Below are 23,541 nucleotides of genomic sequence, written 5' to 3'. Positions count from 1 at the left end.
GGAAAGAGAGAAAAGTGAAGAAAGAATATACCAAGTTTAATTAACCACCTGCTACTTCTAAAGAGAAGGGGGATGACGTGACAAGAGATGATGGAAATCAAAAATAGGTTGCTAAAACAATCAACTAACCTTGGTTAACTATTCAGCCAAAAACGCAGGCAAGAGCTGTAGCTTAAAATGTCCTCTCTAGCTATAGTAGGTTATAGTTAACTGAGCAACCCAAAACAAAAATGAACTTAGTGTATCAATATAATCCATTGAGGGTACAATTATACAGGCCAGGTAATTTTCCACCCATCCAATGGAGACTTAGCTTCTTTCCTCTTATTAAAGGCCTTTGAGTCTTCCACTACAAACTTCAACAAATCAGAGAAAAGTATTGGTATCATCTGCTTTTTTAAGAACTTCCAAAAAAAATTTGCTCACCTAAAATAGGCTGAAAAAAACCTATAAGAAACAAAGACCCTGTAGCCTTATCTGTCAACAAGGCTACATTTAAGTCATTGTTAACTGTGTCACAGTTTATACATCCATCACTTCAAAAGTAATTAAAGAGTCTAGTAAACGGCCCTAATACATTAATGAGAAAGATGAAAAATATGTTATGACAGAACAAAACCCAACCATGATCAATTTTTAAACACACTCTAGCAAGTTTTTTACTATCAGCAAGCAAAGGATAATTCCTGACAGAAAATAAGAGCGAAATTTTCCAATTATACATCAGAGGATTAGTTATAAGATTACAGCAAGAAAGCATATTTTCATAAACTTCAAAATGATTAATGATTGATTTCTGAACTAATTAGTAAGGAATAAAGTTTCAAATTAAGAATAAATTTGGAGCTACCCAGTTCTAGGATTCAGAAGCATTTGCAAGTGTAGTGTCCAAGTCAATTTCTATTATCTTAAGCCATGTAAGAAATTTATTTGAATTCTAGACAGTTTTTATAGCATAGCTCATTAAGCAGGCAGCCACTTATTACACATAATTTTGTGTTTTTGAGTAACACCAACAAATTTAGTGGAATTTACAGAAACAGCAAAAATCTAGGATCAGCACAAGAGTTACAAAGAATACTTACTAAAAGTGCAACAACACATCTTGCCTCTCATGTTATCTTTCAAAGAGAATTGAGAAAGATATATGCTATGGGTGTCATGGAAGCAAGGCGAATACTTTTATTCAATGGAAAATTAAATCAAGAAAATGTTTCATAGTGATTCTGTTTCCACTGTTCCTTGATTTTGACATTTTCCCCAAAGACAAAGTTTGGTTAGGCAGAAGCTAATGCTTTGCTATAATTCTTACCAAACGGAATGTGTAAGAATCTGCATATATTCTGTGAATATAATCTTTAAGGAAGACATAAAACTATTTGATTTCCAAATATAGGGTTGGTTTGGGTTCACAGGTAGTTCTTGCATCCTAAGTTATATTAGTAACATTCTGGCATTGTTACACAAAGCCTCAGGCTTTGTGTAAATGTGTAACTCATTATTTCTGCTGAAGAACAATGTCAAATATTTGCAAAGCAAGAGCACAGAGCAAGTCCTGCCCATCAATAAAGTATAACCTCACAGAGAAATCAAAGGGGAATATTTGCCTGTAATACATTAAAATCGGAACTTACATGTCATTTTGATAAGCCAGGCTTGATGTTTTTCAAAGCAAATGTGCCACTTTAATTTTCAAAAATATATTCTTCACTTTATGTTATCTCTTATAAAGGCTCCTTGGACCAACCATGAAAGATACTCTTTTGCCAAAAGAGTCCCACCAAAACACCAACAAATAAACAAAAATATGATATTGTGAAAAGAATTACTTTTCAGAAATTTGAGTGGAGTTGAAAAGACCAGTCATCAATTGGCAGATTCTAACTTAGGGCAAACAAGTAATTTATAATGGCTTTTTTTCAAAGAAAAAATGTATGTGAAATTTATTCTACTTATTTTCTTTGTATGTTTAAAAACCAGAAAAGGAAACAATTCTTCTCAGTTTGATGCTGAGACTTTGCCACTACCCCATCTAGTCTTGCGCATGACCATAGATCTAAGCCCCACGGATGATTTACTGATTCTGTATGAAAGCAGATGGGTGTATGTGTTAGGACAGTGGCACCAGACTTTGAGCAAGTTGGTTGTTTTTGTTTTTTTAAAGAAATGCATGGTATTCTTGCTGCATTCTTAAGTTACCTCTTGGTAAATGCTGAGGAAACATTCTCAGGCTCATCATACCCATATTCACCCAGATGTTAGACTGCTGTGTCCGAGCAGCAGGCTGCTGTCTTAGGAAGAGAAGATAGCGAGGAAATAACTCCAGCTCTGGGATTTCTGTCTTGCTATTCTTGATCACCTATTGTTATAAAAGATATAATGTGGTCACTATAAAAGAATAAACAAAATTTGTCATTTTTTATCAAATTTCTGAGATTTTGAAACTAAAATGTTCAATAGGTTCACTACTTGTATTTGTTAGATTACAGAGATTCATAGATTTAAATTACATGGGTTTAAATACTCTCAGGCTCCTGGTCCTAAACTCATCTTCCAAGATTTGAACTCCTGGTGAGTATTTTCTCCTCTTTTATTTAAAAGCACGTAACACTGAAATTAAGGGGGGAAATCTTAAATATTATCTATAATTCTATTACCTTCACACGATAATTCTTCTTACTTTTACATACTTCATGTATATAAATGATGGTCTTTTTTTTTTTTTTTTTTTTAAAGATTTCATTTATTTGACAGAGAGACACAGCAGGACAGGGAATACAAGTAGGGGGAGTGGAAGAGGGAGAAGCAGGCTTCCTGCGGAGCAAGGAGCCCGATGTGGGGCTTGATCCCAGGACACTGGGATCATGACCTGAGCCGAAGGCAGATGCTTATCGCCTAAGCCACCCAGGCACCCCTAAATGATGGTCTTTTAAGCGACAAATTCTTAGGACTGGAGCTATAAGTCAAAAAGTATGGAAGGCCATATCATTAATTGTCTAAGTCATTTTGCCACCTGAAGTGTAGCAATTTATAATATCCTCAGAAATTTATGAATGTACTTCCCTCATAAAACCTTATCAGTGGACATTATTTGAAAATACTTGGTTTCTTTAACACATATAAAAAGAGTATTATAAATTTGCCTAAAATTTTATTTCTTTTATTAGTTTTTTTTTTAAAGATTTTATTTATTTATTTGACAGACAGAGATAACAAATAGACAGAGAGGCAGACAGAGAGAGAGGAGGAAGCAGGCTCCCTGCTGAGCAGAGAGCCCGATGCAGGGCTTGATCCCAGCATGACCTGAGCCTAAGGCAGAGGCTTTAACCCACTGAGCCACCCAGGCCCCTCTTGTATTAGTTTTAAGAATAGAAATGTTTTCATATAAAAATTTGCTATGTTCTACTATAACTGGTTTGTTCCATGTATTTTTGTCTATGATTAAACCAATTACTCTGGATGCACAAAATTGAGATTCATGTTGAAACAGGATTTTTTAGTAACCCCCTCCAAATAATATGCCTGCCAGCCCAAAGATACAGGAAAACATTTCATTATAAAAATATCGCTCTAAGAATTTTAAGAGTAGAACATTATCAATTTAGTATTCCAAAAGGATAGCAGGATTAACCTACTTTAAAACACAAAATCCTACACAATCTTTAACAGTCTCAAGTGAGCAGGTTTTATTTTATTTCCCTCTGCCCTAGTAACCAATGTCTTCTGCAGTGGACCATTTTCCAATATCAACAGGGGGCAGTAAAGAACTAAATGAAAACAATGCTACAAACCAAATCTTTAGGACTTTTTCTTAACAGTATTCCACATGTTCTGTTATTCTACGTATGGCACTTGAAAAGCTCCACTGGGCAGCTTTTTCAAATCCTACTTAAATGATAAGCAAGAAAGGGCTCTCCCTGGTATTCTAGACTGCTGGAAGAAGTCTGTCCACTTCTGGGCAGGCACTAACAGTTACAAAGGCTTGTGTGAGGCTCTGAAAATGCTCTTAATGATGATGATGATATTAGCAATGGTCAACATTTACTGACCACTTACTGTAAATCAGATGCTGTGTTAATCATATGTATTATTTAATTATCAAAACAACTCTAATGAAGTAGATACTGTTACCTCCATTTTACAGAGGAGGAATAAACTAAGATTTAGAGATTGGAACACTGGTAAACCAAATTTAGGCAGACTCTAAAACATCAAACTATATATATGTCAAAAACAATTATCACAGTGTTTTCCCAGATATATTCCCAGATATAGAATATTAAGCTAGAGCTGGAAAGTCCCAGAAATTAAGCAACTAACTGAAGGATTACCCCACCTCTCAATAAATAAAGTATATATGTTTATGTATCTCTATATATTTGTATTTATACGTATCTTCTAGGAGTTCTGATGCCAAATACAGCAGGAACCTTTTGGAGCCAACAAACTCAAAGCCCAAATTCCTGATTCTGACTTGAACACAATTCTTAATAAACATAATTATTAATAAGTCACAATCAACATCAAAATTATAGACTAAGGCTTTATAGCAGACTTCTACTCTCTTTGGAAGTGATGTAAGTCATTGTATCTCATTTATGCCAACTTTTCTGGTATAAGAAAATTCTATCTCAGACATTATATGATGGAGAGTGCTTCCTGATCTATAAAAGGAACCTTATTACGAAGCATTTTACTGCACTGATAATGCAAAGAGTATTCAGGGTATGCGTCCTGTTGCTTACAGTATAAGCCCAACAGTATAATGGTATAGTTAAATCGCTAATGTTTTGTTGTTATATTCTTCAAGTCTTTTAAATTACTTTAGAGCATTTTATTTATGCTCTGAATGACTCATCCTAGTAATGGTGGCAATCAGAATTCACTTGCTTGCATTCCTGTTATGATCATTTTTGTGTCCTTCTTTCAAAAAGACGAGACACAAAAATCCACCAACAACTATGGGATGAACCAATCCCTAACTGGATGCCTGTGTGGTTAATGAAAATAACAGTCTCAGAAGTTATCACTGCACCACTTCCCCTATATTCAATGAACTTTTTGGCACTGGTTCTCAGACTTCTGCTCCAACCTAAGCCCTATATTATTCTAAAGTCTATGTTTATATGGATGGCTTATTTAATAGCCTAGCCTAACAATTCCTTAAGTCTAGTGACTATTTCCTCCACCCCAGGTAAGACACCCATTTCCACAGGCACATCACTGTAGAGCTGGTACTAATACAGTGCTTGCTTAATGTATGAATAAATGAATGAATAAGTGATTAAATATAAAGGAACCTAAATTTTGTTCAACTAATTTATAGGTACTGAGCACTCTGTTATCGTAAGAAAGAACTAATTTGTGGATAGTGGGATTCATATTGGAAAGTAATGGAAGACCCAAAATAGGACTGTTCCTTATATAAAGCTCCATTGGTTATACTTACAGGTCTAGGTAGAGCCAGGTTTGCTCCATACCAGTGATAAAGTGCTCTCCACACAGGTTCTGGAACCATTTCATAATCTCTTCCGTGGATCAGCTGTGGGGTTCGTTTTAATCGTCCTCCTTCTAGTGTTAGTGATGTAGCCTTAGAAAGAATGGAATACAAATGTTGGTTTTTAATATTTTTAGTATTACAGTCTCTTGTGTTTTAACAAAATCTAGAAATAGGAGAAGAAACACATATGTCACTGGAAAATCATTTTCTAAAAGAGATTTTTATTTTTAACTTCCAAAGCAAATTATTTAAGAAAGAGAACTCAAGGCAAATCATTTGAAAAATCATTGGAGCATTTGGAAATAAGACTGGTTTTCACAGATTTCTTTCAAACAGCAGAAAATATTATTTTGGAAAAAAAAATCCCACATACACATAAAACTACATTCTCCCAGTAGCTGTCCTAAGTAAGAATATTTCTAAGGATTACTACACTGCTTCTGTGCAATTACTAAATCATAAAATATCCTCATGGAAATATACTATGCAGAGACACCCACCTACAACAGGTTAATTTAACGAACTGTGAATGTATGAATGTCATGCTATATATTACAACCTCTAGAATGAAACTTACTTGTCACCTGAAAGGGAATTATTTTAAGTAGATGTCATATCACCTACCTTTACAGGTTCTTGAGTTACTAGTGGCTGGTTATCAATAGCCCCTGGTTTCTGAGGATTGAGATGCAACAAAATATTCCCATTGGCTCCTAGCAAACACTGGTTGTTATTGTCAGAAGTGTTATGTTGTCGAGCAAAGCACATATCTGCCCCTGGTGTGGCAGAATACAGAAAGCCTATAAGGGAAAAGAGGATGCAATCTCTTTATTTGTAGTTATTATACATAAATAAGCTTGAAGATATGAACTCAATGTCCATGTATTTAGATTAATGCTATTTTTCTATTGGCATGTCAGTACAGTGTAAGATTCTGGCAACTCTGTAGAAGATAAGAAATATACACCTAATCCTTCTGGACAACACCTAGCATAACACTAGGTGGAAGAAAAGCTTTAAAAACTGTTACCAAATTACCAAATGAAGCCCCTGACTGGCACAGTCGGGTAAGTGCCCAACTCTTGATTTCAGCTCAGGTCATGATCTCATGGTCATGAGATCCAGCCTGTGTCAGGCTCTGTACTCAGCATGGAGTCTGCTTGGGATTCTCTCTCTCCCTCTGGCTCCCACTCCCTTCACCCTGATTCACATGCTCTCTCTCTAAAATAAATAAACACAAATCTAAAAAACCACCACAACAAAAAACAAAAAACCACGACCAAACTGTGGCCAAATGAACATGTGGCCAGCCTCCTAAAATATCTAATAACTCACAATAATTATACATCTTTTAATAGAAAAGGAAGATGTATGGCCAAATAGCTGGGCTTTCACAGAGTCACCCTTAATTCTTCTTTTCAACCTGTAAACACATTCCAAATGTTCTTAAGAGACTGGTCATAAGAAGTCTTTAAACCAAAGCGAAGGAGCTAAAACAAGAACTCTTAACAGAAGAGTGCCAGGAACTGTCCTAGTAAATTTATTTCAAAGGAAGGCATGTCAGGTTACAATAGAAAAATGCACACAGAAAAATGATTAATAATGACTTAAGAGTTGTGAACCTCAATAGTATTTTAAGGTATTTCAACTCTGGGGGCGCCTGGGTGGCTCAGTGGGTTAAGTCTCTGCCTTCGGCTCAGGTCATGTTCTCAGGGTCCTGGGATTGAGCCCTGCATTGGGCTCTCTGCTCAGCAGGGAGCCTGCTTCCCCCCACTCTCTGCCTATTTGTGATCTCTGTCAAATAAATAAATAAAATCTTTAAAAAAAATGTACTTCAACTCTGAACAATAGACTAACCATTCTAGCCATCAATCGGGTAAACATTCTAGCCATCAGCCACTTTAAACCTTTCGTCTGGGGCACTGCTCAGACTATGGATAGCACAGGACCTTAGAGAGGGTTAAAAATAATCTTGGTGTTAAAGCTCATCAGAGACAGAACTTCTAGGAGTGCTAAATGATTGCTATAATATCATATGGGGAAGGGGTGCCTGGGTGTCTCAGAGGGTTAAGCCTCTGCCTTCGGCTCAGGTCTTGATTTCAGGGTCCTGGGATCAAGCCCCATATTAGGCTCTCTGCTCAGCAGGAAGCCTGCTGCTCTGCCTACTTGTGATCTCTCTCTCTGTCAAACAAATAAATTTTTTTAAAAATCTTAAAAAAAAAAAAAATCAGATGGGGAAGAAAGAGTAGATTCTACAAAGAACTTTGTAGAGAAGAGGCTAGCTCTGTCCGATTTGCCGGATCTCAGAGATGAAGTAAGAGTAAGCTTGAGAGAACAGCCACTGTTCTCAGCAGAGGGATCAGCTCAACTCAGCTATGCCACAAAAACATCAAAGAATTTTCTCCAAATGTGTAGAAACACTGAGTTTTAGGTAGGACTAAAGGACTGCAAAGGATTATGGGACGCATTTTGACTTTTTCTCAATAGTAACCCAGTGAAGGCAGAGAGAGTCTTGGAGATGGAAAAACTGTCTCTCCAAATGATTGACAAAATAATTAAATAGCGATATGGAGAGAAGTAGCTTTAATCAATGAAAATAGCGAAACTATATATCTTTATATGTATTTAAGTAGGCTCATGCCCAATCTGGGCCTTGAACCACAACCCTAAGATCAAGAGCTGCGTGCTCTACTGACAGAGTCAGCCAGGTACCCCAACAGCGAACATATTTTCAAATTGAGAGATTCATGAAATAGAATACAGAAGAGTTTCTCTTTGTAAAGCTACTAATATATTCAAGAATTTTATAACTGACCATTTCATTCAAAACTTATTTCTGTGAACAGACGTCTGGTTATATCCTACGAAGCACATTTTCTGACAAAGTATACTCTTTTAAGAAGTGACCTTGAATAAACTTTATGGGAAGCAAGCCATCTTACCACTGCCAGCAGTTTCTGAGGCTTCAGATGCAGAAGAAATGTTGTCTGAAAACTTCTCTTCTGTGGTATTCACATAGCTGAGGCTGCCTCCTCCGATTCTATCTTCACTCTGCTCTATACAAGGTACTGCTGTTCCAAATGAGTATTTCCCTCCATTCAGAACAGATGACGGCTCAATTACAACAGGGCTGGCATCCTAAAAAATCATGAGGTCAGAAATTAAAAGGCACAATTTAATAATCCAAGCACTAAGCACTAAGATTCGAAAATGAATCTCTGAATTATCTATCGCTTTTAATCCTCCTGTAGTTAGCTACTGCCAATTAAGAACATTTTAATCTGTAACTAAATTTCAGTTTTTTCAAAGGGGAAGAGTGTGTATAAATAAAATTGATAAAGCAGACTGGAGACACATACCACAAAGGACTCTGTGACACAAAGGGAGAGAGTGATGTATGTACGTATGTGTGTTTATTTTATTTAAATATCTTTTTAAAATATTTTTTAAGATTTTATTTATTTGACAGAGAGCACAGTAGGCAAAGTGGAAGGCAAAGGGAAAGAGAGAGAGAAGCAGGCTCCCCGCTGAGCAGGGAGCCCCACGGGAGCCCCACGCCGGGCTCAATCCTAGGACCCTGGGATCATGACCTGAGCTGAAGACAAGATGCTCAACTGACTGAGTCATCCAGTGCTCCTGTTTATTTATTATCTTCTAAAGTAAGCTCTATGCTCAACGTGGACCTTAAAAGCGTGACCCTGAGATCAAGAGTTGAATGCTCTGGGGCACCTGGGAGGCTCAGTTGTTTAGCATCTGCCTTCAGCTCAGGTCTTGACTCCAGGGTCCTGGGATCCAGCCCAGCATACAGCTTCCTACTTGGTGGGAAGCCAGCTTCTCCCTCTTCCACTCCCCCTGATTGTGTTCCCTTTCTCGCTGTCTCTCTCTGTCAAATAAAGAAAAAATATTCGGGGTGGGGTGGGGAAAAGAAGGTCCTTCTTACTCATGGGAGGGTTCGCTTTTTTTTTTTTTTTTAAGATTTTATTTATTTATTTGACGGACAGAGATCACAAGTAGGCAGAGAGAGAGGAAGGGAAGCAGGCTCCCTGCTGAGTAGAGCCTGATTCGGGGCTCGATCCCAAGACCCTGGGATCATGACCTGAGCCAAAGATGGAGGTTTTAATCCACTGAGCCACCCAGGCACCCCAAGGAGGTCAGCCTTTAAAAAAAAAAAAAAAAAAAAAAAAAAAAAGGTGGGAGGCATTGCAGCCGGCTGGCCAGGTGCCCCTGACACAAACTAATTTAGGCCTTTATTCTGTCGAAAACTGAAAATTATGTAAGGTTTCTTTAAATATTTAAAAAACTAAATATTTATTCTTTTTATTATTACAGATTACACTGTCACTGCAAGAACTACAGAAGAATATCATAAATATGCTAAATGATCCCATCATTTAGCATTAACTACAGTTGATATTTTGGTGTGTTTCCTTTATTTTTTCATGACTGAAAACATACACATACATGTAAAAAATAAATAGTGTGAAATATATAGTTAGAACTAAGGGCAGTGCTCTGACTTACCAGCTATGTAACCTTTCAGGATAACTTTTTAAAAAATAGGCTCCACACCCAGCATGGAACCCAACAGAGGGCTTGAACACAAGACCCTCAGATCAAGACCTCAGCTGAGATCAAGAGTCAGATACTTAACCGACTCCCGACCCACCCAGGTATCCCCACAATAAGTAAATTTCTAAGCCTTGGATTCTTCATGGGTAAAAATCAGGGTAATGTTAGTATCTATCTCAGAGTTACTGTAAAGATTACTTGAGCAACACATGTAAAGTGCCTGGTGTTTAGTAAATATGAACCATCATTCTGGTTGCTATAAAACTGGTATTACATTTTAAAAACAGCACAGAATTTTTTCTTTCACTTAACATTATATCCACAGGATTTTTCTGTGAAAGGCTTTCAAATGGAACAGTATAATTCATTTTTTGCTTTAATAAGTACTCCACAGAAAGGACCAGAGGCAGAAATGGAAACCTCAAACACAAGTTAGAGGGCTCCTATACTGGGGCACCCGGGTGGCTCAGTCACAGCTCTTGATGTCAGCTCGGGTCATGATCAGGCGCTGTGACGGGCTCCTTGTTCAGTGGGGAGTCTACTTGAGATTCTCTCTCCCCCTCTCCCCTTCCTGCACAGTCTCTCTCTCTCTCAAATAAATGTAAATCTAAATAAATAAATAAAAAATAAGGCTCCTATAATAATTCAAGGCAAGAGATTGTAAGGTAATAAACCATAAAGATAGATCCAGAAGTAAGGAGATGGAGAGAAGAACATGGACTAAGAATATGTAAGAGGTGAAAAAACTTGACAACTAATTGTGTATAAAAAAGAGGCAAAGATAATTCCAAGGTAGAACCTGAGGTGCTGGTGTAGATGACTAGATGGGAGTTGACATCTTTATAAGATAAAGTTTATGAGTTAATGGGATCATCTGGGAGAATGAGCTTATTTTAGGATATTCTTTTTGAGTTACCTGGGACACTTGAGTCTTGTGCTCAGGACAGAAAAAGAGGCAGAATATAAAAATTTGAAGGTCAAGAGCCTTCCTGAAGCCTAAGAACATAGTGTATGTAAAATACGGGGAGAATAATATTTATAAAATCTGTAATGTAAGAATCGAGAATATGAATGATGAAAGAAAAATCAAGAGATTGTACAGTACCAGAACCTGAGATGACTAGCACAGAATTATTTTCTACTAAGTTTAGTGATAGAAAAACAGAAAGATAAGACTCTAGAATGTATATCTATGAAGATCAGGATATTTGTCAATGAGAGGGTAAAGAGACTAAAGGGATTTATCAGTGAAACAAGGTCCAAAAGGCATCTGAGAAGATATACAATAGCATGGGTAGAAGAACCCAAGTGGCATTCAACAAACATGGACATGCGTTTTATAGAAAAAACTGATTGTTGAAGGCACAGCTTATAAAACAAATGACCCAACCCAAGAAAAATATCCAATTTAAAAGACAAGCTCCAGGGGTGCCTGGGTGGCTCAGTGGGTTGAGCCGCTGCCTTCGGCTCAGGTCATAATCCCAGGTCCTGGGTTCGAGCCCCACATCGGGCTTTCTGCTCAGCGGGGAGCCTGCTTCCTCCTCTCTCTCTGCCTGCCTCTCTGCTTACTTGTGATTTCTCTCTGTCAAATAAATAAATAAAATCTTAAAAAAAAAAAAAAAAGACAAGCTCCAAGTAATACCATAGCAATAGCACAGCGGGACCTCTAGTTTCTTTTAATGCAATTAGAACATCCCTAATTTTAGCTCAGAGAGGCACTGGATCAACATTTTATTAAATGCTTTCTCCTATATCATCTATAAGCCAGGTGAATACTATCAATTTATAGATCCTTCAGAAGCCAGCTCTGAAAAAATTTCAATGCCTTTAACAGAAAGAGTGGCAAGAAGAATGAGAATAAAACCTAGGTTCCTTTCTACAAACCAATTCACTTTTGGGATTAAAAAAAAAATTTTTTTTAAGATTTTTATTTATTTATTTGACAGACAGAGATTACAAGTAGGCAGAGGAGATAGGCAGAGAAAGAGGAGGAAGCAGGCTCCCCATCGAGCAGAGAGCCCAATGCGGGGCTCAATCCCAGGACCCTGGGACCATGACCCGAGCTGAAGGCAGAGGCTTTATTTAACCCACTGAGCCACCCAACGCCCCTGGGATTAAATTTTTCAAAATAGCAATTGTTAAAACTGTAAACAATTCAGAAGCATGTAGATTCTTTATTACAGATCCTAATGTTGGCATCTTCTGTCAATTAATATGTTTCCTAAAGTGTAGGAAAGGTACCAGATTATTTTGGGTATTAATAACTAGTTCACAGTGAAAAAGTTATTCCCTATTCAGTTCTCTCTCAATCCTCTAATTACTTCAAGGAAACGGTCCCCGTTTGGTACTGATGTGCTAATCTTTTTTTCCTAATGTGCTAATCTAATACTTGATCTGCTAATGTAACACCTGATAATTTCTCTTTTTAACAGAGAACAGACCTTAATACTAATCTTTAAAGGGCAACACTGTTTAGCTGGAATTTGATATTATATCTTATTTTCACTGAATTTATTTTTATTTTGACCTTCTATTTCTGGAGTGTGATACTGATTTTCTACTTAAGATGCTGATATAAAGTTTACTTTAAAAATACATTTATTGGGCGCCTGGGTGGCTCAGTGGGTTAAGCTGCTGCCTTCGGCTCAGGTCATGATCCCGGGGTCCTGGGATCGAGTCCCACATCGGGCTCTCTGCTCGGAAGGGAGCCTGCTTCCCTCTCTCTCTCTCTGCCTGCCTGCCTCTCTGTCTACTTGTGATCTCTCTCTGTCAAATAAATAAATGGAACCTTTAAAAAAAAAATAAAAATAAAAATACATTTATTTACATAAAAATGATAAAGTTATTTAAATAAACACATTAAGCACATAATTATGTGGCAAAATATGATGGCCATAGTACACAAATGACTAAAAACTGGGAACCTACGTTAAATATGGATTTGGGGCCATTAGGATTTTATTTCTTTTTAAGTAAGCTCTATGCCCAACATGGGGCCTGAACTCGTGATCTGGCAAGAGTTGCGTGTTCTACCGAATGAGCCAGCGAGGCGCCCCCCCATCAGTATTTTAAATTAGACTATCAACCAAAGAAGTCAAATTGTATGTACAACGAAACAAAAATGACCTATGGCCAAAGAATTAGAAACGTAAACTAGGCTTGAGTAGTTTATATTATTAATCCTGTGTTTGGCCTTTTGTGTGTGGATTTCATGGCAATTTCTTAAAGATAATACTGATCTTCTCAAAGATAATACTGATCTTCTCACAGCTTTTCTGATGTTGAGTCCATACCAACAGAAATGGATTTAAGTTTCAAAATTTTTAGTAAATAAGATGACTTATTTATATTAATTCAATTATCCCCCCTCCCCAATTATACTTTCTGATTTATTTGGTCTAGAGAGGAACAGAGGCATTTTTTTTCTCTTTTTGTAAAGGCCTTTATGTGATCCTACTATGTAGTCAAAACTGATAACCACTGCCCCAGTGAGGATTATAGGCTCATACTTTTGTTTTTATAATGTGCTCCCAATGCTGAGAGTAGAGTAGTAACTGATTTCTTATTGAATGTACTACTTCCTCTGGAACTTGCTTTTTAGGAAGATTCAGATTTTTAGTGAACTTTTGGGTCATTTGCTTCTTTCCTATAAAGATGGGAGTAAAACTAGGAAGATAGCCATTTTGAAAGAACAACTTAAAAATTTTAAGTCTTCTCTCAGGTTACTTCATTTATCCTCCAGAAAAATCTTTTATTTTTGCTACAAGTGTTTCTGAACTTAAATGATGTCCACGTAACTATCATGTGGACTTGACAGGCAACTCTTTTTTAAAATTTATACTCATTTCTTTTTTTTTTTTTTTTTTTTAAGATTTTATTATTTATTTGTCAGAGAGAGAGGAGAGCGAGCGAGCACAGGCAGACAGAATGGCAGGCAGAGGCAGAGGGAGAAGCAGGCTCCCCGCCAAGCAAGGAGCCGGATGTGGGACTCGATCCCAGGACGCTGGGATCATGACCTGAGCCGAAGGCAGCTGCTTAACCAACTGAGCCACCCAGGCGTCCCTATACTCATTTCTTTATTCCATTTATTTTAAGTTTGTTTATGCACTACAACTCACTTTTTAAAAATATGCAGTAATTGGGGCGCCTGGGTGGCTCGGTGGGTTGAGCCTCTGCCTTTGGCTTGGGTCGTGATCTTGGGGTCCTGGGATTGGAGCCCCACCATCAGGCTTTCTGCTCCGTGGGGAGTGTGTTTCCCCCTCTCTCTCTGCCTGCCTCTCTGCCTACTTGTGATCTCTGTCAAATAAATAAATAAAATCTTTTAAAAAAAATTAAAAAAAATAAAAATATGTAGTAATATACTTTGAAGAAGACTGGGTCTCCTTTAATTATATTTGAGAAAAAAAATTCCTTTAAGCTTTCCTCTGAGTTTGACATTTAGCAGAATTTCAAAGAGAAACATTTGGAATTGTATTTTAAATCTTTAAAAAAGATTTATTTATTTATTTGAGAGAGAGAGAGAACGAGAGAGCTGCACAAGCAGGGGAGAAGGAAAGGAGCAGAGGGAGACGGAGAAGCAGACTCCAGCTGAGCAGGGAGTCCAACTCGCTTGATCCGAGGACGCTGGATTATGACTTGAGCTGAGGGTAGACACTTAACCTAAGACTGAGTCACTCAGGCCCCCAAGGTTTGGAAATCTTATATACAGCTTATATTTCTAAAGAAAACTTACATGAAACTTTTTTTTTTTAAAAGATTTTATTTATTTATTTGACAGAGAGGTCACAAATAGGCAGAGAGGCAGGCAGAGAGAGAGGGGGAAGCAGGCTCCCTGCTAAGCAGAGAGCCCAATGCAGGGCTCCAATCCCAGGACCCTGAGATCATGACCAGAGCCGAAGGTAGAGGCTTAACCCACTGAGCCACCCAGGTACCCCTACATGAAACTATTCTTATTTCTTATTCTGAAAAGCTTAATCCTTAGGATGAAATCTATAGATATCATTGGTAAGAAAATGGGGTGATAAAAATATTACCAGGCATTAAATCTGTTAAGTTTTATAATAATTCAGCAACAGAATAATTGTAATAGCGTATCAGAGACTGCAATCTTTGTCACCAGCGACTGCACACTATACCATATGCTTTTAACATGGTGCAGTGAATGATACCTGTTTTAGATAGAGAATAAAGGCTTTTCTTCACTTATTTTCCAATGTTCCAACTAGAATGGTCTATCTTCTCATTGTCTGGCTTGTTTTTCTATTCTAGGAATCTACTGCTCTCAGTGTTGGGCACTGTCTGAAACTGCCCCCATTACTCAGGTTCTTTCTTCCTCCCCCTTCTCTGTCCTATTTTTCAGGTCATTGCTTCCACCCTTGTCTTTCAGTGAAATTGTCAACATTTTCAGTTGACTAATCTTCTGACTACTTTCCTTCTACATCTTAAACAAATCAATAATGGTCATATACATAGTCACTGGCTCTGAGTGTTATTTCCAGTTGCTCTGGGAAAATTTTTCCCCTTAAATGTCAAAGGGTCTTGTTTTGTTTTTACTGACTTCCGGCTCTGGAACTCTTAGCAACTACCCTGTGTTTCTCTAGGTAGATAAAGTTTCACCAATGGTGAAAAACTTCATCCTCCTCTGAGCTCTGAGTCACTGACTCCCAAAAGGGTATGTGGCACTTTAATATAAGATAATTCTACTTTGAGCATGTCACAATTTCTTTTGAGTTGTGTCAATGTTTAATGATATTCCAAAATAAGGGTCAGGATTCACTTTCTTCTCTATCAATGATGATGCTACTTTTTTCTATACATATGTATACTACAACTATTAATGAACCTAACTACTAGTTATGCCAATTTTATATTTCATTAGTCTGCAATGCTGGTTTTTAAAAAATGGAAGGTAGTATGGAGTGATGGAAAAAGTACTAAGATAGGAGTCAAGAGACCTGAAACTCTAGAAAATCTAGATCAGGACTAAAATAATTGCCCAACACAACTCTGTGCAATTACAAAACCCAAAGGGCCCTCAGAAGCTTTGCAAGTTTAGAAAAGAGAAGTGCTTAAAGTGCTTTCTAACTCCAAAGTCACATACCAACCAATAATACATAATGAATAGTAAAATCTGTACATGAGTAGTAAGAGCTGCTCTCTCAGCTCTCAAACAGGAGGGAAGGCAAGAATATATACTACAATGATGACAGAAAAGATTTCACCATTTCTCCCAGTTTACATTTGTGAAAAAGGAGATTTCACACAGTAGAAAAAAAACTTTGGCTCCATAAAGAACAGATCCTATGAGCAGATCCAAAATTCAAACTCAAGTCAATCATTCATATCTGAGGCAAGACACTTCTGAGAAAGGATTGCTTATTTTTCCTGTTCCCTTAGTCTCCTTCTATTTAGACATGCTGCTGTCTGAAAGATACAGTCTGCCCTCATAGACAATTAGTAATTCACATCAACAAATACGCCATTTTATGAAGAGACATTAAATAAAGCTAACGGATTTCTTATTAGGTTGGCAGACTAAGCCCAGAGGAAATTATCCAACACACTGGAAATATCGATTATTTTTCTTAAACAAAGCATTTGCCAAAATTGCCATATATACTGGATAGGCAAATATAAATCACTAATTACTACTGCTACTGCTGCTGAAACCATTGCTAGTATTACTACCATTACTTCCTCTAACTTTACATTGGGTCCTACCTGCCAGGCATGGGGCTGAGTGCTTCATCTATGTTAATTCATTTAATTCTCTGTAACAACCCTATTGAAATAGGCATCATTATTAACCCTGTTGTTTGTATGAGAAAACTGAGGCACAGAAAGGGTAAGTAACTTGTTCAAGGTTATACCACAAGTAGCAGGAACAGGAGGACCCTAACACATGGGTCACTACTATTATCCTATAAAAGGATAATAGCTCACTACTATTATCCTGTACTGTTTTCTCAGACTATTAGCTAATACTGAGTACTTACTATGTGCCAGACACTGATCTAAAATGTTTAACGTTAATGTATCAACTCCTTTAATCTTCATAACATCCTGTCATGGAGGTAACTGTTCTTTAATGTCATTTTACAGACAGCCAGAATGTCACTTTTTAAAAAGGTGATTTGCATTTATTTTATTTATTTATTTAGTGCATTTATTTATTTTTAAAAAAAGATTTTATTTATTTGAGAGCAAGAGCACATGAGCAGGGCAGAGGGAGAAGGAGAAGCAGATGCCCTGCTGAGCTGGGAGCCCGACAAGGGGCTTGAGAGTCAGATACTTAACTGACTGAGCTACTCAGATGCCCCTGACCAACTTCATTTTAGAGTAAACTTTAAAAGTCTGCATTTGACAGACACATACTGGACAGTAATACAGAATGCCGCAGTGGATAGTATACGACCCTTAAGTGTAATTTCCCCCTCTACATCCTTCTCTTGCAACCCTCCACTAATTCTTTTAATGCACAGAAGGGTTACACAGGTGAGAGCAAATCAGGTTTGTGTTCTCATCAGTGCACTTCTGTTTATAAGGGATGTGCTGCTACGAACAAGACCATGTTCCTACAGAAACAAAAAGTAATACTTCAAAACACAAAATGAGGTATCACTTTGAGTCCGCAGCCAGTAAGACATTAATAACCATTCATTTCAAGGCCAATCTAAGAACATAAAGGACAAAAAACATTTCAACATAGACTGTGATGCTTTACCCCATGTTTTCATTCTCTACTTACAATAACCATCATTATCTACCTACAGGGTTTGAAGTCATTTGCCTACTTTTCTACTCCTTCAACAACATTGATTAATGTATTTTGTATGTGAAAACACAGTGTTAACCCTGCAAACCAGAAAAAGAATCAGGCGTAATAATTAAGTAGATAATATAAACAATCTACCAATATTGTGATTAAAAAATAAGGATAGAAAAGGACATAGAGAAAAAAAAATAGAAGTCAAAAAACCAGGTAACTAACAATGAGTCTACATACCAACTGGCTCTCCAAGTATGGAGAAATTGGATTCCTGGAATTACTCTGAGTCTTTTAATTCTAAAGAAAAATCCATTCCATTTTAAGTACGATGAGAATATTCACTAATGACAGTTTCTCTTTGAACTCTTTATTTGGAACAATGGCAGATTCTCAATTAGAAACTGAGTTCTAATGTTAGTCCTGAAATTAACTTTTTAAATAGAAAATCAGCACTTCTTACCCAAGGGTCTTCAACATTTTGATGAAAAAGGTGAACAAATGAAGGATAATGTAAATGATGTGGTTGAGACACCACTGGCTTAAAAGTCAATCCTTAGGTTTGATCCCAGAACTCTACCCTGTATTTAGGTTACCTTTAATCTCAGCCTCAGGTTCATCACAGGTAAAATATGTTAATACCACCTTCCTCCCAGAGATACTGTGAAGATCAATTGAGATACGCAAGGTGCATATGCATGCACCCCCATGTCCATTGTTACCTTCCTTGCAGAGCTGTTGCAAGGGAGGAAATTTGTGTGGAAGTGTAAGAACAGAGCTTGGTCTGTGGAAGTATCACATAGGTATTCGTTTCCTTCCCCTTCAAATCCTTATCTACACCGAAGCATTTTATTACTGGCCAATAGTCACACAAAGTCTGATGGAGCTGAAAATCCTATGTAATATGTATATAAAGAGGAATCATACTCACATATTTCACATATTCTTTCCACTGCTGCCACCACTGCATGGAGATGATAAACCAGTTGTGTCCTGGTTGCAGACCATACCTGCTCTCTCGTTCTAACCACCCTCTGTATATACAAAAGAAATTCAGTACATCAAATGGCATATGAAACAGATGACCACACATACATCCAGAAATTATTAGAAATTTTTACAAAGTAAAAACATGACACGGATATACTACAGAGACTGCCATAGTTTCAATTAGTGAAACACTGGTAAGTCCATTTCAGGAGTCATAACAACACTATCAAGCTCCATACACGATGTTTTTAAAAATAGTTTTATTGAGGAATAATTTACATAACATAAAATTTACCTGAATTAAGAGTATAACTCAATGATTGTGGTAAATTTATAGACATGTACAACTATCACCACAATCCAACAATCCAATTCTAGAACATTTCCATTACCCCCAAAAGCTATCCTCTGTCCACTTTAGTCAATTCATGTTACACTCTCAGCCCAGGAAACCACTAGTCTATTTTCTCTCTCTTACAAATTTCCCTTTTCTGAACATTTCATATAAATGGAGTAATAGAACACATGGTCTTTTACATCTGGCCTCTTTGACTTACCATGTTTTTGAGGTTCATCTACGTTTTAGCAGATATCATTACTTTGTGTTTTGTTATTCCATTCCAAACGCTATTTTTTAAAAAGATTTATTCATAGAGAGCGAGTGAGCGAGCACGAGTGGGGGGAGGGGCAGAAGGAGAGGTAGAGAGAGAATCTCAAGCAGACTCCCCACTGAGCACACAGCCTGACACAGGGCTCAATCCTAGGACCGTGAGATCATGACTGGAGCCAAAATCAAGAGTTGCCTGGCTGCTTCACTGACTGAGCCCCCCAAATACTATTTATAATGCATCCCACAGGTATGTATACACCACATTTTGTTTATCCATCTAACATCTGATAATTTGAAATTGATAATCTATTGTCCAAAGTGGCTGCACCAATTAACATTTCTATCAGTAATGTATAATGGTTCTAGTTTTTTCACATTCTTGGCAACGTGTTTTACCATCTATCTTTTCTATTTTAAATATTCAAGTGGGTATGAAGTTGCATCACACTGTGATTTAAAAAAACAGTTTTTACAGAGGAGAAATTCATAACATAAAGTGGTGGTTGTATATTTTGAATGAACCAATGCCACTGAATTGTATGCTTGAAAATAGTCACTTCCATGTTATGTGCATTTCTCCAAAACATTCTCATACATCCCAATTAAGCAGTTATACATTAGGCAGTTATTTCCTATTACTACCTTTCCCCAGCCTTTGATAATCACCTTTCTACATCTATTCATTTACCTATTCTGGATATTTCAAATAAATGGAATCCTTCAATATGTGACCTTTTGTATTTGGCCTCTTTCACTTGTGAGGTTCATCCCTGTTGCTGCATGCATGAGTACATGTACCATTCCTTTGTAAGGCTGAATAATATTCCATAGTATGGATATACGACATTTTGTTTATCCATTCATCCACTGATGGCTGTGTGGACTATTTCTACTTACTGGCTAATGTGTATAGTGCTGCTATGAACATCTGTGTACAAGCATTTGAGTTCCTGTTTTCAATGTTTGAGGTATATACCTAGAAGTGGAATTACCAGGTTACATGGTGATCCTGTTGAGGAACTACCATATTTTTTGCAGAGCAGTTACACCATTTTACATTTCTTTTTTTTTTTTTTTTTAAGATTTTTTATTTATTTATATGATAGACAGAGATCACAAGGAGGCAGAGAGCATGCAGGGGGGAGGGGAAGGCAGGCTCCCCGCTGAGCAGAGAGCCTGATGCAAGGCTCGATCCCAGGACCCTGAAACCATGACCCGAGCCGAAGGCAGAGGCCCAACTCACTGAACCACCCAGGCGCCCCCAATTTTACATTTCTACCAGTGATGTATCAGGGCCCCGATTTCTCCATATCCTCACAAATTTTATTTTCCGTTTTAAAAATTGTAAACATCTTAGTAAATGCGAAGTAGAAACATTGTGGTTTTGAGTTGCATTTCCTTAATGACTTTGATTTGAGCATTGAGCATTTGATTTTGAGCATCTTTTTATGTGCCTGATGACCAACTGTCTGTCATATCTACAGAAGTGTGTATTCAAGTCCCTTACCCAATTTTTAGTCGAGTTTTCTTTTTGTTGGTGAGCTGTAGGAGTTCTGGATATATTCTAGTTACTTGATCTCTGGCAGATCTATGACTTGCAAATACTATCTCCCATTTTGCAAGTTATCTTTTCACTTTCCTGACAACGTGTTTTGATAAAACTTTAATGAAGACAAATTTATCTTTTTTTCTTCGGTTGCTTATGCTTTTAGTGTCACATATAAGAATTTAACTTAAAATCCAAATCACTCTTGAAAAAATCTTTTTCCCGGATATAGAATAAAAGTACCATTCCGCTCACTTCTGGATTCCGAGATTTCTGATGAGAAACCTGCTGTTAATCTTATTGAGGATCTATTGCGTGTGTAGCTTTTCTCTTGCTGCTTTTTAAAATTTTCTGTCCCCAGGCTTCTGACCATCTGATTATAATGTGTCTTGGTGTGAATCACTTACAGTTTTATCCTTCTTGGAGTTCAGTGAGCTTTCTAAATGTTTAGGTTCACATCTTTTGTCAAATTTGAGGAGTCTGGCGCCATTATTTCTTCAAATATTCTGTCCCTTTCCCTCCTCTTCTTCTGGGATTCCTATCACGTGTATGCTGGTAAGGCTGCTGCTATTTCACAAGTCCAGGAAGCGCTGTTCATTTCCCTTCGTTCTTTCTTCTTCTTTTTTTTTTTTTTTTTTTAAGATTTTATTTATTTGACAGAGAGAGATCACAAGTAGGCAGAGAGGCAGGCAGAGAGAGAGGAAGGGAAGCAGTCTCCCTGCTGAGCAGAGAGCCCAATGTGGGACTCGATCCTAGGACCCTGAGATCATGACCTGAGCTGAAGGCAGCGGCTTAACCCACTGAGCCACCCAGGCGCCCCCGTTCTTTCTTCTTTCTATTCCTCAGTCTCAATAGCTTCAATTGACCTATCTTTAGATTTTTAACTTCTCTCAGCCAAGCTTTGTGATCCTCAATGTATAACAACAGGGGAAAAAAACATTTCTAGCTTGCAGGCTGCATCAAATCCGACAACAGACCAAAGTTGGTCAGTGGGCCATAGTATAATAATCCATGGCTTAACACATACTTGGTCCTACACAATATTCCATGTGTACTTGAATATGTACTCTGTTGTTGCTGGGGGGTGTTCTGCTGCTGTAGACACATGTATTTACAATTTTTATATCTTTCTGATGAATTAAAACTTCTATCATTATAAAATGTCTGCCTGTAATAATTCTTTGCCTAAAAGCCATTTTTTTCCTAATGTCGGTATATCTACTCCAGCTCTCTTACTGTTACTATGTGCCTTGTTGTATCTATTCCATCATTTTACTTTCGATCTATTTGTGTCTTTGAATCTCAAGTATTTTTTTTTAAGATTTTTTTAAAAATTTATTTATTTGACAGAGAGAGATCACAAGAAGGCAGAATCAGGCAGAGAGAGAGGGAAGCAGGCTCCCTGCTGAGCAGAGAGCCAGATGTGGGGCTCGATTCCAGGACCCTGGGATCATGACCTGAGCCAAAGGCAGAGGCTTTAACCCACTGAGCCACCCAGGTGCCCCTCAAGTATTTGGATTAAAAATATCAGTCTATCTTAAGCTTTTATAACTGTTTAATCCATTTATATTTAAGGTAATTATTGATACAGATTTGTGCCTACCCTTTTGTTACTTGTTTTCTATTCATCTCAAGTGTATTTGTTTTTCTATTCCTCTTTTACTTTCCTTTTGTGTTAAGTAGTTGTTTTCTACTGTATCATTTTTAAAATTTTTTTTTTTAAGAAACTGTATTTGGGATTATTTTCTTACTGGTTGCTCTAGAGGTATAAAATAAACCTTAACACATGCTACTTCACGTTAATACTAATTTATGCCAGTAAATTATAGAAGCTGCTCAAATACAGCTCTACTTCTTATTCTTTCAGTTGTATTGTCATGCATATGACATCTTTTTTTGCTGGAAGAACAGCATAGCTTTTAAATTATTATCTTACAATTTTGTATTTTATTTTTTTAAAGATTTTATTTGCTTGACAGAGAGAGATCACAAGTAGGCAGAGAGGCAGGCAGAGAGAGAGGGGGGAGCAGGCTCCCTGCTGAGCAGAGAGCTTGATGCGGGGCTCGATCCCAGCACCCTGAGATTATGACCTGAGCTAAAGGCAGAGGCCCAACCCACTGAGCCACCCAGGCGCCCCACGATTTTATTTTAAATCATTAAAAGGATAAAACAGAAAAATGTATTTATACTGTCTAATTTTTAAATATGTAATTATGCTTACTGGTGCTTTGTATTTCTTTGTGTAGTTCAAATTATTGTCTGGGGTCACTTTGTTTTAGCATGAAGAAGTTCCTTCAGTATTTTAATCCTTCAGTATTTAAGTGTTTACTACCAAGAGTGTTTATATGAGAATGTTTTCAAATTACCTTAATTTCTGAAAGGTCTGCTGGATAAAGAATTTTAGGTTGACAGTTTTTTCCCCTTCAGCACTCTGAATGTCATCCCACTGCCTACTGACCTCCATCATTTCTATAAAAAAATGGTCAGCCGTTAATCTTACTGGGGTTGCCTTCTACAAGAAGGAGTCATTTTCCTCTTCCAACTTTTAGGATCTTCTCTTT

General features: G+C 37.3%; 1 protein-coding gene across 2 annotated transcripts in view; it reads right to left on the bottom strand.

The window, feature by feature from the left end:
• Positions 1-23,541, bottom strand: part of USP32 (ubiquitin specific peptidase 32) — a 227,442-nt gene that overhangs the window by 33,709 nt on the left and 170,192 nt on the right. The window contains exons 12-16 of one of the 2 annotated variants that reach the window (XM_047706877.1): positions 18,766-18,868; positions 8,443-8,638; positions 6,125-6,300; positions 5,450-5,590; positions 2,200-2,359 (exon numbers count right to left, since the gene is read on the bottom strand). In XM_047706877.1, coding sequence (XP_047562833.1) covers positions 2,200-2,359; positions 5,450-5,590; positions 6,125-6,300; positions 8,443-8,638; positions 18,766-18,868 — 776 coding nt within the window. The remainder of the gene's footprint in view (positions 1-2,199; positions 2,360-5,449; positions 5,591-6,124; positions 6,301-8,442; positions 8,639-18,765; positions 18,869-23,541) is intronic. The other variant, XM_047706878.1, reaches the window with a different exon arrangement.

Source organism: Lutra lutra, chromosome 16 (assembly GCF_902655055.1).
Source record: "Lutra lutra chromosome 16, mLutLut1.2, whole genome shotgun sequence".
Taxonomy (NCBI): domain Eukaryota; kingdom Metazoa; phylum Chordata; class Mammalia; order Carnivora; family Mustelidae; genus Lutra; species Lutra lutra.
The sequence above is the reverse complement of the archived record's forward strand: the minus strand, read 5'-3'. Positions and strand labels throughout refer to the sequence as shown.